Source organism: Triturus cristatus, chromosome 12 (genome assembly GCF_964204655.1).
Source record: "Triturus cristatus chromosome 12, aTriCri1.1, whole genome shotgun sequence".
Lineage (NCBI taxonomy): Eukaryota > Metazoa > Chordata > Amphibia > Caudata > Salamandridae > Triturus > Triturus cristatus.
The window spans coordinates 208,069,783-208,089,885 of record NC_140595.1 but is presented as its reverse complement, the minus strand read 5'-3'; the positions used below and the strand labels follow the sequence as shown (position 1 = coordinate 208,089,885).

Below are 20,103 nucleotides of genomic sequence, written 5' to 3'. Positions count from 1 at the left end.
TGTGGGCTCAGCATCAAGTGCACCTATCAGTTCATCCAGGTGACAAAGGAGACTGTGAAAGACCTGCAGTGGTGGCTGCTCGACCACTATTGCGCTGGCAACAGACCTGTCTATCCACTCCACCCAGAACTAACGTTGTGACAAATGCATTGTTGCTGGATTGTGGAGGTCATCTGGGAGAGGGGGCGATTAGAGGGTTCTGGTCTTTGGCGGAAGCTCGCCACCACATCAACCTACTGGAACTGCGAGCGGCTCAATGAGCACTGATGGAATTTCTCCCAACCATCAAGGGGGGAAAGGTGCAGGTCCTCACGGACCACACTGTGTGTGATATTGCAATCAGAAGGGCAGCGTGGTGTTTCAAGTTCTGTACCTGGAAACCCGGCGTTACTGGAAGTGGCTAAATTCTCAGGGTGACTGCACTGCACCTGTCAGGCTCTTTAAACACCTGGGCGAATGAACTGAGACAACGTTGCCCTGCAGATCATAAATGGTTGCTACACTCCAAAGTGGCTTGGGCATCTTCCAACAATAGGGAGAATCCTGGCTTGATGTAATTGCCAACATAGACAACTCAAAATGTCCAGAATTTTCCGCGTTGGAGTTCCCAAGGTAGTCCCCTTTTGCAGATGCCTTCCGTCTACAGTGGGGGTCTGAACCCATATATGACTGCGGCCCCTCCCTCTTCTGCCCAGGGTATGAAAGACAATCAAGAGAGTCTGAGCACAGGTCAACCTAGTGGCTCTGAACTGTGTACGAAAAGTGTGTAGCCTGAAACTCTGGCAATGAGCATATGTCTTGGAATCCGACTGCCCCTTTGAGAGGACCTCCTGTTGCAGCAGCAGGGCCAAGCCTTGCATTCGAGCCTGCACAATCTACACCTTCATGTGTGGAAATTGAGCGGCGACAGTTGATGGCTTTCTATCCTCCTCACAAAATCGTTAGTTACCTTGGCCGGTATCCAACCAAATCGATTATGCAGGACGCTGGGTGAAGTTTGTTGTCTGGTGCTCTTCCCAAAACAGGCTACCCCTGAATACGCAGTCATTGTATATTCTCCTGTTTGGATTGTCACTAGTACGGCAAGGCCCTGCTGTAGTTAACAGTTATAGTTTATCTCTCTGCCTTTGCGTTTAACTGACCAGCCATTTCTCTTCAAGTCACCTGTTGTGGTTAACTTTTTTGAAGGGGCTGGTCCATATGCAGCCCTGGAAAAATTATACTTGACCTGCAGACCTTGAATAATCTAATTGACCTAACTGTAATGTACTTGACCGGTATACTGGTCTCAAATTGTGTGATCCTAGGCATATGTGTTATTTTATGTAGCCGCCTTTTTCTTCATTGCCAGATATAAGAGCAGCTTCAAATTTGCAAGGTTTGCATTACTGCTGTGCAAAAAATATGTATATATTTTTTTTAAATGGACAAAATGTTTGCTCCATGTATAAGAAGAATCTGGCTCACATATAGGGTACACATGACCCCCTGTCTTCCCTCTTAGTTTAGTAATAAAATTATCAGGGAGGGGGCGGGAACATTTCTCAATTTATGTTTAAAAACTCACTTTTAATGAATACATTACTAAAGCATCATGTGGTAGGGCACTGTCATTTACAGACAGCATATTTTCCATTGAAATGCCCACAAACCTTTCCACTAACGTGCATTTTTCCTGATCAAACTATATAGAATACAAACAATGTTTCTAAATTGGGTTTCAGCAAAAATATTTAGCTTTTTCATATCAACAAGTAAAGTGCTCTGATTTGTTTTCATCCTATAAAAATCTTTTTGTTTTACCACACAAATACATAAATATGCCTTCATAACTACTGAAATATATTTTTAAATGTTTGTACAGTTTACTTATTAGCTATTTCAATGTTGTGTTAGAAAAAAAGCCTGACATCTTATAGCCTTTCATTTCACAGGCTTTGCACAGCACGATTGTCACACTGTTCACTTTACAAAATCCCTTAACTTCACAGTCAGAGAAAGAGAAGTAAGTGTAGGAAGACAAACTGGCTTTTGACCTCTGTCTCTGAATGCAGAGCAAATGTGACAAGATAAAAACAAGATTTAAAGGCATCTTTATTGCTCATTCACTTATTGAGTGAAAAGAACAGCTGTTGTCAGCTCGCCAGAACAAGAGAGTAGGCCCTACAAATAGCTTGCCCTGATGAAATCTGACTCACCATAGCGAGTGGCGAGTAGCTGTCTCACGGCCCCATATGCCCCCGCCAACTGCTTTTCTCATGCCTCAGTGGTACTATAATTTGGTACTCACCTACTTGATGTGCACTCCTCTTGAATCCATGCACATCTGTTCTCTTTGCCTTCTTGCCATCCAGATAGCTTTCATCATCGCCATAAATATAGCTCAGGTTAGTGAGCGAACTCCAGGCATTCAGTGCATTCCTTTTGAATCCATGCACTGCTGTTCTCTTTGCCTTCTTGCCATCAAGATAGCATTCATCATCGCCAAAAATATAGCTCCGGTTAGTGAGCGAACTCACGGCATTGTCCGTGCTCCGCCCCATATACATCTTTCTTTGTGCACAAATGAGTCCTCTGGACTAAAGTGGCATTTCTGAACAAAGTAGTCATGCCCATTCACATAGGATCGTCCATCACCTTGCTGACTGTCAATCTACCGCCTCATCCCTTCAAGGAGGAAGAACTGCTTCATCGCCTTGAACCTAAGTGGGCCCTTAGCTTCTCTGTAGACCAAACCAGATACTACCAACAGGATAACAAACATTTTGTTGCCCTGTGTCCGAGGGTGTGAAAAGAGTCAAGCTAGTAACCAACATTAGCGCACAGGCTTGGTGCTTATATGTAGCTCCGCTACATCACTAGCACGATGAAACAAGGAAAACACAGGGCTGCAGATACCACCTACCGGCATAGGGGAGCATGGATATCAAAACTTCCTTATCGAGTCTGGGAAATATTCTAAAGGTTAGAAATCTGCAGTTCTATAAAAAGTACTTAACTTTTTTTTCTTGTCCCATAATAAGTCCTACTTCAGTTCACATGCTTCCTGGAATAATCTCCAATATTACATTATCTTGGGCATTTTGTTTCCTTAAACCACCTTGTTCATAGAGCCATGCTATAAAAAATGTGAGTTAAATAAAAACATTCGATGTATAGAAACTTAGAAGTCCATTACAGCATAGATTTTAAAACTCATGCGGGCGGGGATGTGATTTGGTCCAGCACACTTATTCTTTCTTTTCTTGACTATGATAAAATATTGACGATTCTCATGAGTGCATGTTCTCAGGGGATTATGTTTTTTAGACTTATGAGGTGTCAGAAAACTTGAGGTGACTTGTCAAATGCCAAGACTGTGCACTGTTGGCTTAGGTGACTGATCTCATAGAAAGAGGGTGTACCACATTTCTTCTGTTTGTATTTTCCACCATTTTGTCAAATACCCTTTTGTTGCAGAAGTATGCACATTGCAAAGCTTCTGTTCCCTTAGTAGTTTTGTACACTGAGGAGGATCATCACTCGGGATACAGGTGAATGATGCAGTGATTGTACAAACCGTTCTTTGTTTTCTCTGTCTGCTCAATACTGTACCCAGCTTTTTTTTGTTTGTTTTAAATCTGTTTTTATTTTTTCAACATAGGGAAACAGTTACAAGTTCAAGGAAGCAGCATTAAAATGCTAATGGCAGTGCTAGATGCATAATGTTCCACCATGTTGCATATGACATCTTATCTACAGTACAGTTCCTACTGCACTAAAAAAAGAAAACTTGTGTGAGGACGCATATGTTAAATGTGCCATTTTCAAGAGCGTGCACTTAGACATGAATATGGCTATGTTGTCGACGCCCCTGCACAACATTAGCAGCATATTTACCCCATTTGAACGTGTGAGTAATAGGAGGCAGGTGGCAAAGGAGTTGGACAAAACAATAACGACAGGTAGAACTCTGCCGAAATGGGGTGCTTTTGGCCCTTATGCATGACAAATGTGAGTGCAGTGTGCGTGTTTGAGAATGTGGTCTTCGTGCTTAATTTCAACTTCAAGAGACAAACTCAGAACTCCAGGCTCAGCACCTCCACGTCAGCTATGCGAGGGTTAATCAGGGCTCTTCTGCTCTGATCTCTGTTGGAGGGGTGATGTTTGGGGCTTTTAGCTCCAGCGGCCGCTCATTCCTAATATGATTCATGCAGTATATCATCCCATTTGCAGCTATGGGGATTTTGCGGAGGCCTATTGTGTCTTCTGTATGCAATGCCACACTTTCCGCCCTGGCCCACACACGTAGTGATAATTGCCAAGCTACACGGTTAGGGGTTTTGGGTGACTTCCACAGTTTCGTCATCAGTTGCTTGGCCACTAACATACCTAGATCGAGAAAACAGGAGGTTATTTTTTGCTGTTTGTTTCTGGGGTAGAGATGAAGGATACATGCTTCCAATGTGTGTGGCACAGTGCACCACGTGCAGGCGAATAACGCAACGATGACTGATCGCCAGCATGCGCTCAGGATCGGGCAGGCCCATAGCATGCGGAGTAGGTCAGCATCGGTAATGCAGCATCTGGGGCAGATTGCATCTGTGCGGTGAAAGTAACTATTGATTTTGGCTGGGGTGAGGTATTGAATGAGGCGGAAGTGAGCATTGTGGGGAATGTGGTTAGGGCCTTCCAGTATATCGGCCCATTCTTTTTCGGTATAGGGGCCAATCATGTCCTCTTCCCAGCCTTACCTCAAAGGCAGTAGTGACACCGCTGTGTGATGTCACAGTAAGGCGGCAAACCATTTAGTAAGGTGCCTTCCCCGTCCCATGACCTGTAAGTACTAGATGGAGAAGTGGACTTGATACTCAGATTTCAATATCCCCCCCCCCCCCCCCCCCCCCCCTTTGCCACCCAATACTATACCCAGCTATACAAGAAGGATGATATAGACAGAAATGTTGAGAAAAGTCACTTGTACATTTAGGGCTTCCAGGAACTCTGAGCTAAGTCACTCTACAGACCTACTTTATGTCCCAGAACCATTTTTTAAATATTTATCTGCCTTATTCAGAATATTGCAAAAAAACTATTTTTTGTTCATAGTGCACAAAGAAAGGTTTACTGGCATTGACTTCTGTATTATTGTCTTTTTGTGCAGGTTCTCTGATCTCTTCCTTTAATGGCTATGCCATCGATCAGGCAGCTGGTCAGTCATTAGGTTTAAGCAGGCAAACTTGATAAAGTTAGGAGGTTCTTTTAAAGTTTATGAAGGTTTCAAACAGTTCAGGTACCGAGGATATGCAGTACATGGCTTCATCGACTAGTGGTTCAAAAACATAGTGACTCCACCACATACCATGGCTGTCCTCTGCTGTCTAAGCTGCTTGATCTCACATTCACAGTGTATACAGCATCACTCTTGAGTTTAGAGTTCAAACTTGTTTGATGAATGTCTCTTTCTAGGAGTACGATATGTATTCTGGTCATTGTATACATTTGTTGTTCTCCACACCGACTTATATTGTCAGCTTAGGAGGACAATTAAATATTCAGAAGGACATTGAGACAAAATGTTTTCATTTCAATGTCCACCAGATGGTCTCAAAAGTTAAGGATGATATGGAAAATATTAAGGAAGGTTAAACAAAGGTAGAGGTCTTCCTTGATGCTATGAGATTACTCGCTTTGCAGGTGTATTTTTTTGTCTCAGAATCCACAGCTAATGTTGGTTGCCTTACGAAAAATTGTGTGTAACGGTGAGATTAATTATTGGGTGTATAATGTATGCAAAAAAGGTGTAAGACCATCTCTTCTGCATTATCACATTTGTGTGCAGGTTCTCCAGTCTCTTTTCCTGCTGTCCATGCAGTGTCTAGAAAAACAAGTCGTGAATCGGACACCATGTCCTCTCGACGAAGTGAAAAAAGTGCCACCAAAGAAAGGACTCTGACTGCAGCTAGCACACACAAAGTGAAAGAGAGTTCACATCCAATGCACAGCAGTGGTTCGACAGATGATGAAGAGGAAGACCACATGAAGAGTGTTGGAAAATCATTAAGTAGAGGTAAAACTGTCATTTGTTTAAGGTTGTTCCTAATTTTGCTTTTGTTTTGATTGTTTTGTCTCTTGACTTCTCTGAGTAATTTACATTTCTGGCAACCATTTGCAGCTAAAGCTAGAATCAATTGTCCGGGTTTGACTCTCCCATCACTAAACTTGTCATCTTTAATGGGCTTTTTACAATTGCAAAAAAGTAATTCTGTCATAAAAAACATAATGCTATGAGATTACTCGCTCTGCAGGCGTATGTTTCTGTCTCAGAATCCACAGCTAATGTTGGTTACCTTATGAAAAATTGTGTGTAACAGTGAGATTAATTATTGGGTGTATAATGTATGTAAAAAAGGTGTCATCTTAGGAGGGGTATTGAATATTCAGAAGGACATCGAGAGAAAATGTTTTCTTTTCAATGTTTACCAGATGGTCTTCCCATCTTTTAATAAGTTATGGATGAGATGGGAAATATTAAGAGAGGTAAAACAGAGGTGTAGGTCTTCCTTTATGCTATGAGATCACTCGCTTTGCAGACTTATTTTTGTTCCCAAAATCTACATGTTAATGTTAGTTGCCTTATAAAAAATTGAGTGTAAAGGTGAGATTCATTATTTGGTGTACAATTGATGCAAGAAAGATGTAAGACAATCTCTACTATATCATCACATGTGTGCGCAGGTTCTCGAGTCTCTTCCCCTGCTGTCCATGCAGTGTCTAGAAAAACAAGCCGTGCATCGGACACCATGTCCTCTCGACAAAGTGAAAAAAGTGCCACCAAAGAAAGGACTCTGACTGCAGCTAGCACACACAAAGTCAGAGAGAGTTCACATCCAATGCACAGCAGTGGTTCGACACATGATGAAGAGGAAGACCACATGAAGAGTGTTGGAAAATCATTAAGTAGAGGTAAAACTGACATTTTTTTAAGCTTGTTCCTAATTTCGCTTTTGTTTTGATTGTTTTGTCACTTGAATTCTCTGAGTAATTTACATTTCTGGCAACCCTTTGCAGCTATTACCAGGATCAATTGTCCGGGTTTAGATCTCCCATCACTAACCTTGTCATCTTTAATGGGCTTTTCACAATTGCAAAAAAGTAATTCTGTCATAAAAAAACATGATGCTATGAGATTACTCGCTCTGCAGGCGTATTTCTTTGTCTCAGAATCCACAGTTAATGTTGGTTGCCTTATGAAAAATTGTGTAACAGTGAAATTAATATTAGGTGTATAATGTATGCAAAAAAAGTGTAAGACCATTTCTTCTGTATGATCACATTTGTGTGCAGGTTCTCGAGTCTCTTCCCCTGCTGTCCATGCATTGTCTAGAAAAACAAGTCGTGAATCGGACACCATGTCCTCTCGACGAAGTGAAAAAAGTGCCACTAAAGAAAGGACTCTGACTGCAGCTAGCACACACAAAGTGAAAGTGAGTTCACATCCAATGCACAGCAGTGGTTCGACAGATGATGATGACGAAGAAGACGACAACATGAATGAAGGAGAACCATTAAGTAAAGGTTTAAACTGTAATTTTTTGATGACGTTTATCTCTAATTTGGCTTTCGTTTTGTCACTTGGCTTCTCTGAGTAATTTACATTTTTGGCAACCATTTTCCAGCTCTAGCTTGGACAATTGTCAAGGTTTGAATCTCCCATCACTAACCTTGTTATCTTTCAATGTGCTTTTTACAATTACAAGAAGTAAGTCTCCCATAAAAACCACTCTGCTATATTGAACGATGTGGAGTTAATGGCGTGTGGTGCACTTGAGAAACAGAACTATTATTGTCTTTTGTCAAACTCTGTTTTGCAAGGTTTTCAGAATGACAAATGTCATCAGCGAACATTGCTTGCTAGTCCCACACTAGATGGTCCTTCACTTCATCTGCTTGCTGGAATAATCTCCAGTGTCAGACGGAAGATCATGGGCCAGTTTTTTCCTTCAGTCGTTTTCGGGGTTGTTTTCTAGACTTTTGTGTTACTTTTACTGTACTGAAAATTTTTTTACATTTTTTTTTAATGTCAACTTATCTGTAAAGCTGCTCTGTATTATTGTGGTAAAATTCTTAAGATTAATGGTATTGTACAATAGTAGACTTCATTTAGTTTCTACATTCTCTGCTCAAGAAAGAGCTTTGTCATGGTGCTCAAACCCGTTTATTACCAAGAACCTAAAGCCCACTTTTCTTTCTGCAAATCTAATGTTGAGCCATCTTTTTTCTATATACTGCTCTTACAGTGGTTGTTAGCATGAATCAACCATGCCGACTCGATTTCCTTCACTTTCAGATTTGTTGTTATTACTGAAATATAAAAACTGTTCACTTAACATCTAGAAAAACACAGATCTTCAAGTATGCTCTCTCACTAAAATGAAAAAACTCCTGGTCTTCAGGAATCTTGAAATCCAGCACGTTTGTCCCTAAGACTCAATCTCAGGATTGCTGGATCACACAGGCTACAAAATCACGCATCTTCTTGGCATTGACTTGAACACATATGGAGCCCCACTCAAAAAGTATTACTTTTTACATACTATTGATGTTCTCTCTGGTACAGGGTTGTAACTTAAAATGATCCAACAGTAGTTGGCCTTTTTAGTATGCGGACAACACATCAAACTAAGAGACTACTGATGCACTTTTTCTTGGTGTGCCCTGGGTCCCTGCCAATCAGATTCCCAGGGCCTGTGTTCTTTCCCCAAAACTAACCCAATTGGCATCTCTGGCCACAGGTCAACCCCTGGTAAATGGTACAACAGGTACCCAGGGCACTGTGACCAGGGAAGACCTCGAAGGGCTGCAGCACTTATTGTGCCACCCTTAGAGACCCTGTACCTTTACACTCACGCACTGCCTTTGCAGGCTGCATGTTTTGGTGCAGAACAAAGTGAAGAGTCGACATGGCACACATCCCTGTGTGCCATGCCTACAACCCACTGCCCTGGCATAGATCAGTCACCCCTCCAGCTGGATGCTCTTTGCCAGTGGCGAGGGTACAGGTGCATGAGCCCCGTACCCCTACATTGTCTAAGTCCATTCTTAGACATTGTAAGTGCAGTGCTGCCATTAAGAGTATATGGTGCTGGGAGCTTGTCATTACGAACTCCACAGCACCATAATGGGTACACTGAAAACTGAGAAGTTTTGTTCTCAGCACATTAAACTGATGCCAGTGTGGGATTTAATGAAAAATGCACACAGAGGGCATCTCAGAGATGCCCCCTGAAAACTAACCCACCACTAGTGTCCAGGCTGAGTGGCTGCTTTCAGCTTCCACCACCAGACATGTTTCTGGACCCCTGGGTCGAGAGCCTGCTGCTGGAGGGTGGCAAGATAGGGGTGTACCCACCCCAGGGAAGGGACCTATTGGTCCCTGCCCTTTACCTACCTGTAACGCCCCTAGATCTAGTATTAGGGGGCACCCTGAACCTTGCTTCCTCAGATCCAGCCTGACAACAAGAAGAAAAGAAGAAACCAGCTAACAAGAGGAAGATGCCCACTGACTTGGCCCCAGCCCTTCCGGCCTGTCTCCCCTCGAACCTGCTCCTGCGGAATCCTGTTGTGTCCTGCAGCCAGCAACCTGAAAAACCCCTGCCTGCTTTCACTTCCAAAGACTACTTCTCCCGTGAACACCGGATTTGTTCAACTGCAACCTCTGGCAGCAGCCAGAGAGCGCGAATCCAGCCCACTCTGCACCCGTCGAACCCGGCCCGAGCTAGAGTGGAAAAACACTACGAGGAGGTCACCCCGGCGATCCTGACCCGAGATCCCGTGACCTCTGACCTGCCGCAAGCCTCCAGCCGACGCCTGCAGTCTAAATCCAGAAGGCCCCCTCTAACTGCGACCAGGATCTGGTAAGAAGTTCCGACCCCAAGAAGGCACCCCTGCACCCCACGCCCTTGTGTGCCCAAACCGACGATGCTTAACCAACCCTTAACTTCCCAATTTACCTCTCCAAGTGGTGGTCACACCCAGAAGTCCTTCTTCTCCCTGCCTGCAATGCTTTTGCAAACCGGAGGTTCTCCATAGAAAACAACGGGGCACCCGACTTCAAAACAGCACTCTGCACCCAGCCGCCCCAGTGCCGCTGAGGGTGCACCTTTTGTGCTACTTTGTTTCCCCATTTGCCCTGACCTTAACCCTAAGAGCTTTGCTCCCACAACTCAGTGGCCTGCTTGCCAGCAGCCCCCAACCGGAGGCCTCCTATCCCCCATTGGATAACATTGGGCCTCGACACTGTACCCGGCCACCCTAGTGCCGCTGAGGGTGCAGCAATAGTGCATCACTGACCCTGGGGGATCCCTGAGTCTAACCACAGAACCTTAACTCCCACAGTCGATTACCTACCTGTGAACCGATAACCTGTTTTCCCTCCATAGGATAACATTGACAGTAATGTACAAAGTAACTTACCTGTAATTTACTGAAAAAGCCTATTCATTTCAATGCACTGTTTTTCTTCCAAAAAACGACTGTGTTGAGTTTTGAAATCTAAAAATATTCTTTAAAAATCGCACAATTAACCAAAACGTATTCACTTACTTGTTTACAAGAATTGTCCCAGTGCTGAATCCAGGTATCCAGCACTGAGTAAGAAAAGTAACGTACAAAGTAACTTACCCGTAATTTACTGAAAAAGCCTATTCATTCCAATGCACTGTATTTTCTAAGTGTTGCAACCTGCTGCATCCCCTGTAAATCAAACAAAGTACAAGTTCTTTTGCATTTTCAAACTGTTCTATATCCAGCAACTTATTACTGAAAAGTATGTTATGCTTACCTGTGCCAAGCTTGCTTGGTTCTAAAAATAAACAGTATATGTTTTATGCAAAAACAATTGGCCTACAGTTCAGTACTTGAGTGTGTGATTTCATTTGCTGACTGAGTGTGTACAACAAATGCTTAACACTGTCCTCTGATACTGCCTTACTGCTCGACCACTCTCCCACAAATAGAGAGGAAGGTTCTATCTAACTTTAACCTCTGCCTACCTCTGGGGTCACCTGGACTCTATACACACTATACCTCACTTTGATGTAGTATATATAGAGACAGTTTCCTAAAGCCTCTTAATGCTGTTTACCTTAATGCTGTATCACTGTATTCTTACCTAATTATGTTCCTACCGTGATTGCCGTTAGATCCTTCCCACCCATCATTATGCAACTTGCACCAGATATCATTGCTGGACATTTAACAAAAAATCTTCAATGCTATGTTCTGTACAGGTAAATTTTACAAACATTGGAAAAAGGCCTCAGTCTTGCCACTTATAAAGAAAATCTAAATCCTCATGACACTAAAAATTGTCAACCTATATCAAGGCTTCCTTTTCCAGCCAAACTGGTGGAAAGGGCTATGAATTCACAGCTTTCGTCATTTTTTAATTGAATGATCATTTGGATGCAACTCAGTTCGGTTGCCGAAGTGGCCACAGAACGGAGACAACTCTTATCGTGGCCTCTGAGGAAATCGGATCCATTCTGGAAAGGGCTAGCAGAGCTGCCCTTTCTTGTTGTACCTATCTGCAGCTTTCGACACAGTCAATCATACACGTTTGGTCGACCAATTGGAGAAACTGGGTATTAAAGTCTCTGCCTTAACCTTGCTTCAGTCCTTTCTAACCAATAAGGGTTCAATCTGTGACATTTTGCGATTTCACATCAGAACCATACATCTTGCCCTGCGGTGTCCCACAGGGCTCCTCGCTCCCTATTTAATGTAGATGTAAGCCCTTTGGCTGCACTAATTAAATAGTTTAGATTTTCGTCAGTGTCCTACACTGACACCCAAATTGTGGTGTCTTTCCAATACCGATTAGGGCATAGACAAATCCTTCCAAAGCTGCATGTCTGTCGTTAGTGATTAGATGGGCAAAAACTACCTTAAATTAAATTAATCAAAGACAGAAGTGATGTAGTTTGGACACAACACATCCTTCAGGTCTCCCTCCTGGTGGCCACAGGAACTAGGGACACTCCCAGTCCCTACAAATGTTTTTAAAGACCACTGTGCATAGCCTTCTAAGCTCTAACTGGAATAGGCCCTACTATTTAAAAATGAATTTCAAATGGTATATGCCAAGCAGATCCGTTTGATCCAGCTCTGCAAAAAATGTAGTCCCCCCCCCCCCCCCAATAAGTTAGTCTTTGGGGGCGGTGGAAGTTTGAAGTTTTATCAGAGGCACTGCTTTAAAATGGAGTGATCTGCCCCATGATAAAAAAAAAAATCCACCCCTACCTTCTTGGCCTTTAGAATTTTTTTATTTTTTTTAAATGGCTTCATTGTAAGTAAGTAATTGTGCTCCGCTTTGATCACAAGCTAGTGCCAAGACATAACTGGGCATAAGAGCCATCTACAAAACCTAAAAATCAAATCAATATCCTTCTAGGAATCTGTCTGACTGAGGTGGGATCTAGTGGGGTTAGACCCAGGTGACGTGTAATGTAATTAGAATGCCTTTTTGCATCCTGAAATAATTTTTTTGCCTACTGTTATTTGGACTTACTGTGGTGTTGTGAACCTACTAGTTTTTGGGGGCACACCCGATTAGATCTTCTCAGACCCAAGAGGTCAACGCGTATTGCACCCCCTTCGGAGAAAAAGAATAGACCGGTTTCCCTCACTCTTCTCTTACTAATTTGGCTCTTCCAGGTTAAGAGTGCTATGAGTCAGACAACCTTGCCAGAGAAACCTTTATCTGCAGGGGCATATATACACATGTGAGCCTCAATCAGTCTGAGAAACAGAGACTCACACCTGTTAATATTTTACAGCAGAATTTGGATAATGACGCTCTGCATAAACCCTCTAGCAATTAGTCATCATGCCTGCCCCCCTCTAATTGTCATGTATCTTTATACATTTCTCTACAAGTGATCTTCCATGGAGAGGGGAAAAAGATGTGCAATTGTAATCCAGTCTGATTCATCTACTTTTCCATGATTGATTTGTGCAAGGTTGGATACTCTTGCAGTGCTATTCACTATATGTTGACTTCCAGACTACAGAGTGGAAGATTCTTATCGGCTGCGTTTGTCTTATTTTTTGTTAATGCATAGCAGTTCACCCTTAGGAATATTGAGTATATTGCTTTTAGGGTGACAACTATCAGCGTGAGTTTGCTGCAGTTTCGTGCTGGAATAATTTGGTTTGCAATTGATTGTTATTCATGTAAATAGTAAGATCCAAAAAGTCAATTTCAAAGCATGAAAATTTGGAGGTTGTCTTGGTATTACAAGTATTATCATCCAGTTTTCCAAGGAATGTTTTAACAAGTTCACCAACCTTTTGCCGGATGCACAAGAAATCATCAATGTATTGTCCCCAGAAAGTTATGCAGGATTTATATTCAGAAAATCAGTCATCCAATAGCCAGTTACGTTCTGCATTACCCACCAAAATGCAGGCATACGGCGGCGCAGATTTTGCGTTCATCGCTGTCCCGCAAAATTGTCTATAATATTTCCATTTAAAGCTGAACACATTATATGTGAGGATACACACGAATAGTTGATACAATAGCGGGAACCCACAAAACAGATTAATCACAGAACAGGCATGTGAGAGCTAATTGAGAACTATAGGCGTTGTGAAGTCCCAATGGAAAGCATGGATGAACAAGTTACTTGCCTTCAATAAATGTAAATGTAAATGTAATTGTAAATGTCAAGGTACTTATAGAGCGCACTGTCACCAGACGGCCACCTTGCGGTGTCACCTTTGCGGTTTCCTGGCGCTGATACTCATACCGCTGTGGAACCCCTCCTGGCTTTCCCTGTGAAGTGTCCACTCCTGGGCACCCCCAGGGTGAAGCCAGGCATCCTTAGCGCTGTTAGGGCCGGTGTGGAGGCTAAGCAAGCTATTGCCCAGAGTTGCACCGTGGGGCCCTTGATTAGAATAGGCACCGAGGCGAGAATAGACAGGTCCGAGGAAATTGAGCCCGAGCTCCGCTGAGGCGGGAATCGAACCCTGGTCCCTGGCCAGAACTCTGCTTCAGGGTCTGCCGCTCTAACCATTGAGCCACACTCCTCCAGCGCTCTTTTTGGTAGAGACTATCTAACCGCAGATTCCTCTGCGTTTAAATATTCCCCCAGGTGTCCGACTGCATCTGTAAATTTGTAAACCGAAGCCCTTTGCTTTGAAAGGTGATGCTTGAAGGCTCCGCATCAACTATGATCTGAAAGAAACACGTAAGTTAGATTCCTTACCTTATCCCCAGGCATCATGCTGGATCCGGAAAGATCTGCAGTACCCCTGCGCGTCGGTAGGCGTCGTCTGCGGCTCCACATCCGTCGTCAGCGTCGTGATCACCGGGATGACGTCGTCGGAGTACTTGGATGCCGCCCTCGCGCGCTGACGCCTGTTCTTCTTTTTTCCGCACCAGCAAGCGCAGATCCTTGAAGAGCGTACCCTTAGTCATTTTTGGAATAACTTTTTCGACATTTTGTTTATCTTTTTCGAGCCGACTTCGACTCCTGGTGCCGGTAGGGATGCCCGGGTTCAAGTCGTGTGACGTCTGTCACCGACTGATGTCGGTTACCGACCCCCACCATCGGTGTCTCTACTGTCGTGGGGCCGACCACGATGACAAGTCGTGCCCCGACTGCTAGCCCTTGACGTCGAAAGCTAGGCGGGAGCTGTCTCGCAAGCTCTTCAAGATTCGTCAGTCGGCTCCGCTCCACTCGAGGTCCCGGTCGAGGAGGAAGTCGAGGGACCGGTCGCGGAGCCGCAGTCATCACCGCTCGTCGGGATCCAAGTCCTCGCACTCAGGTAAGTCGAGGCATGGCATGGCAAAAAGAAGTCAAAAAAGCGACATCGCTCTTCTGACTCCCCTCGCGCGACTCGGCCGAGGGCTCGGGTGGCACCACCCACGCGGCTCTGCCGGAGCTGCAGGAGTCTCATCCGGCCCCACACACTCCGGTCCCTGGGCTTCATGCGACTCCGGGCGAGATTCAAGACTTCCTCGTGGCCATGAGGACTTCACACAGTCGAGGCCTGCCAGCGCGCATCCGGGCCCCGCAGGTCCGACTGGGGGTCCTGCCGAGCCGGTGGCTTCGGCCCAGGCGCTGTCGTCGACTTCGACCGCAACCCCGCAGGCCCCCGTGGGATCCAGGCCTGGATCCCGGTCGACGCCAGTTGACCCCACGACTCCGCTGGCGCCGATCCCAATGGTGTCACTCCCGGCGCCGTCCTCGGACGCCACAATCCCTAGTTTCAGCCCCGGTCTGGGTCCGGCATCGGAGCGGCGCTGCTCAGCGCCGTCTCCGGCGTCAATGGGTGAGTCTTTCGCCTATGACCCGGCTCCGTCAATTCTGCCTGTTTACCAGGACACGGATGAAGGGGAGGACTGGGAGGGGTCTGAGGACCCTCTGGCACAGCAGTGCCAGTTAAGTCAGGACTGGGCAGATGAACTGGGGGAGGCCAGTGGGCTAGACACTTCGCCTGACACTGGTTTAATCTCTCCTCCTTCCGTGGCTACGGAGGAGGGTGCTACTTATGCTATGGTGCTGCGCAAGGCGGCCAAGGCCTTGCGCCTGGAGCTCCCTGCAGCGGCCGTGAGGACTAACCTCCTCACTGAGGTGCTTCAACCGCCAGTAAGCTCTTCAGAGCCTCTGCTGCAATTTAATGAGGCCCTCACTGACGTTCTGATGGGCACTTGGTCCAAGCCCTCCACAGTCTCTCCTGTGGATCGGAACGTGGCCCAGCGCCACCGCCCAGCTCCGGGCGACCCCTGCTTTCTGTCCGTACACCCCACCCCTGAGAGTCTAGTTATCCAGGCCTCCACGTCCCAAACCGCCTTCCTGTCCGCACCTCCGGACCGGCAATCCAAAAGGATGGAACAGTTTGGCAAGAAACTGTTTTCCTCACTAAGTCTTGGGTTGCGGTCCATTAATACCGCATGCCTTTTGGACTGTTACACCCACTCTCTGTGGGATACGGTGGCGGACGTGCTGCCCCAGTGTCCAGAGGAGGCCAGGCACGGCTCGCCCAGGCTCTTGCTGAGGGGCGTGATACAGCACGGTATTCCATTCGATGTGGACTTGATACCACGGACTCGCTGGGCAGAGCGATTGCAACGACTGTGGCGATTCGTCGTCACGCCTGGCTGAGGTCCACAAACTTTTCAGGGGATGTCCAGAGCACTCTCATGGACATGCCCTTTGATGGCCGTCACCTCTTTGGCGACAAAGCAGATAGCGCATTGGAGCGCTTTAAGGACTCCAGGACTACGGCCAAGTCCTTGGGTCTGTCGGCCCAGCAAACTTATGCTTTTCGCCCCTTTCGTGGCCAAGGAAGGGGCGCCCCCTGTCGTACTTTAGAATTTGGGACCGCATAGGAGGCAGGGCCCTACCCCTGTCTATCCCAGTATTAGTGAACCGCGAATGGTTAATGCGGTATGTACAAGTGCTTTGTGTAACGTTTTAGCTATGAATGCACTGTGTATATGCTATTATACATCACTACGTGGGTTCCATTTTAGAGCGGTGGCCATCTTATGGTTGCCCTCACATAGGCTACATAGCATGAAGCGAATACGGGCCTTTTAGAGCACATGTGCCTTTCTTTGACTTTTCTGTGACCTGGGCAGCTTGGCTCCGCTGCCCCAGGTCAAACTGGTCCCACGAGTTCCCCGTCCTCTGGCCACCTGTGATTAGCATCAGGGTTTGACACACCATAAAGTCTTTTCATCCTACACGAGCCTCCAGCTAATCTCTTTCTCACCTGACTGTTCCTGCTTTATGGCTTGTTTTCCAAACAGGAGATGCTCATGTTTATTGGGGCCTATCGATATCTGATGTGGGATCTGAGCCTTGCTGTGTAAATAATTGCGGGCTGGCTTAACTGGAATGTGGGATGGTCATCATGACTCTGCCTTTTCGTTTGTAATGTATACATGTAATGGCCATATCGTAAACTAAGGAATGTATGCCTGAAGCAGGATATTCTGTATTTAAGAAGAAGCCCGTTTCTGTGATTTGCAGCAGTCTCCTGAGAACATACACGCTGTTGTACTTCTAGGACGCCTGTAATTGGTCTGCAGCCAATAAACTGATCTTTGACTTCACCCAGAAGACTCTGTGTTTCTGTAGGTCTGAAACAGGAAGAACCCGAAGTCATAGGGTGTGTTCCCCTGCACCGCTGGGCTTAAAATTCCCAGTACTTCACCCCGCAAGTTCGTCCAGCCGCAGGCTGCAGAACCAGCCTCAACGCGGACGTGGATTTCGCCGTGGCGGAGCAGGGGGACAGAGTGCCGGTCAGTCCACATCCGCTTCCGCAGCATCTACCTCAAAGCCTTCCTAGTCTGAGCTGTCAGACCCATTCCAAGCCAGTGGGAGGCAGCATTCGCCATCACCTGCTCCACTGGCGTACCATCACTTCGGACAGGTGGGTGCTGCAAATCGTCCAAAGGGGCTACTCCCTCCCCTTCGAGGCGACCCCTCCAGCCATGCCACCGCAGTACCCCCGCATGTCGGGGGATCACTTGCAACTTCTGCAGGAGGAAGTTACGGTCCTCTTGGCCAAGGGGGCCATCGAGCGCGTTCCCGGCCCAGAAGTAGGACGGGGTTGTTACTCCCACTACTTTCTGGTTCCCAAGAAGGGCAAAGGGGGCCGATGCCCTATCTTGGACCTCAGGAGCGTCAACGCCATTTTCCGGAAGGAGACGTTCAAGATGCTGACATGAGCTCAGGTTCTGGCTGCCCTAGACCCTGGAGACTGGATGGTAGCGTTGGACTTGCAGGACGCTTATTTCCACATCCCCACCGGCATTACCTGAGGTTCACGGTAGGCCACGAGCACTTTCAGTTTACCGTGCTCCCCTTCGGCCTCACCAGTGCCCCTCGGGTGTTCACTTTGGCGGTGGTTGCAGCTCATCTGCGAAGATTAGGGGTTCCAGTCTTCCTCTATCTCGAGGACTGGTTGTTGAAGGCGGGCTCGCCCCGAACAGTCGTCTCCCACCTCCAGACTACGGCTGGGGTTTTCCATCAGCGTGCCGAAGTCACATCTGAGTCCTTCACAGAAGCTCCTCTCCATCGGAGCGGTTCTGGACTCGGCGCAGTTTCGGGTCTATCCTCCCGAACAGCGGGTTTGGGATATTCAGGCTCTGATTCCGATCTTTCAGCCTTTATTCCGAGTTTCGGTCAGGATGGCCCTACGGCTGCTGGGTCTGATGGCCTCCTGCATCCTGCTGGTACATCATGCCAGGTGGCGGATGCGGGCTCTGCAGTGGGACCTGAAGTTCCAGTGGGCTCAACATCAGGGCAACCTGTCGGACCACGTCCTGATCTCGGAGGGCACTGCAAGACAGTTGCAGTGGTGGCTCACGGACCGCGATTGGGTCAGTGGCAGACCCTCTCCCTACCCCAACCCGGAGCACGTAGTGGTGATGGGGGGGCCACATGGGAGAGGCGGAGATCAGAGGCCTCTGGTCTCCGGCGTAGACCCTTCTCCATATCAACTTATTGGAGCTGCGGGCGATGTGGCGTGCACTGAAGGCATTCCTTCCCTCTGTCCAGGGAAGTGTAGTGCAGGTGTTCACGGACAACACCACCGCCATGTGGTATTGCAACAAACAGGGCGGGGTGGGGTCGTGGACCCTTTGTCAGGAGGCTCTGGGCCTCTGGACATGCCTGGAACATCAGGGCATCACCCTGGTGGTTCAACACCTGGCGGGCTCTCTGAACGCCAGGGCGGACGAACTCAGCTGTCGGTGCATGATGGATCATGACTGGCGTCTGAGCTCGGACGTGGCACAAGGTCTCTTTCGGCAGTGGGGAGAGCCTTGGTTAGATCTATTCGCCACCGAAGAGAACGTGCAATGTCATCAGTTCTGCGCATTGGAATTTCCAAGGCCGCACTCGCTCGGAGACGCTTTTCGTCGCGAGTTGCAGTCTGTTATACGCCTTTCCGCCTATACCACTTCTGCCCAGAGTGCTGAAGATCAGGCGCGACCGGCCCAAAGTCATCCTTGTGGCTCCGGATTGGGCACGACGATACTGGTATCCCGAGCTAATCAGTCTGTCAATCGATCCCCCGATTCGACTGCCTCTTCAGGAGGACCTTCTGTCGCAGCGGCAGGGGACGGTCCTCCAACCGAACCTGTCCAGCCTCCACCTCCATGCGTGGAGATTGAGCGGCGGCAGTTGATGTCATTTGACTTGCCTACTGAAGTCTGTGATGTCTTTCTGGCAGCCAGGCGTTCCTCCAGTAAAACGGTATACGCCTGCAGGTGGAACAAATTTGTGGCATGGTGCACAGCAAAGGCTGTGGATCCCCTTTCCGCCCCTCTTTCTGAGGTTCTCCTCTTTCTTCTTTCCCTGGCCCAGCAGGGCTCTGCTCTGGCCACCATCAAGGGATATCTTTCAGCTGTTTCAGCCTTCTTGAGGCTTCCTGATCAGCCTTCTCTTTTCCAGTCCCCTGTTGTAAATAGATTCTTGAAAGGCAATACTCACATGTTTCCTCCTGTTCCCTTTGTAATGCCTCAGTGGGACTTGAATCTGGTGTTAACTTATCTGATGTGCGCTCCCTTTGAGCCACTTCATAACTGTCCTCTTCGTCTTCTGACTCTCAAGACTGCTTTCCTGGTTGCCATCACCTCTGCCAGAAAAGTGAGTGAGCTCCAGGCTCTTTCTTCTAAACCTCCTTTCCTCTCTGTCCATCAGGACATGGTTGTTCTGAGGACTCGCCCTTCTTTTCTTCCTAAGGTGGTTACTGCCTTTCACATCGGGCAGTCCGTTACCTTACCCACCTTCTTTCCGCCTCCACATCCCTCGAAAGAGGAGGAGAGGCTCCACAGTCTGGACCCAAAACGTGCGCTCTCCTTTTATCTGGATCGCACAAAACAGTTCCGTGTGGACGACCAACTCTTCGTTGGCTACGTGGGCGCTAAGAAGGGGTGGGCGGTACACAAGCGGACCATCTCTCGATGGGTCGTTTTTTGCATTAAGGTCTGTTATTCCTTGGCTAAGAAGGATCCTCCTGTGGGGCTGACGGCCCATTCCACTCGGGCCGCAGCGGCTACTACTGCCTTGGGACGGGGAGTCCCTCTGCAGGACATTT

The 20,103-nt window shown here is 47.0% G+C and overlaps 1 protein-coding gene across 7 annotated transcripts in view; it reads left to right on the top strand.

The window, feature by feature from the left end:
- CENPT (centromere protein T) overlaps nt 1-20,103 on the top strand; it is a 1,095,738-nt gene that overhangs the window by 879,281 nt on the left and 196,354 nt on the right. For 5 of the 7 annotated variants that reach the window (XM_085638668.1, XM_085638667.1, XM_085638665.1 and 2 more), the window contains 3 exons: nt 5,822-6,049; nt 6,718-6,945; nt 7,327-7,557. In XM_085638668.1, coding sequence (XP_085494794.1) covers nt 5,822-6,049; nt 6,718-6,945; nt 7,327-7,557 — 687 coding nt within the window. The remainder of the gene's footprint in view (nt 1-5,821; nt 6,050-6,717; nt 6,946-7,326; nt 7,558-20,103) is intronic. The other 2 variants (XM_085638670.1, XM_085638673.1) reach the window with 2 other exon arrangements.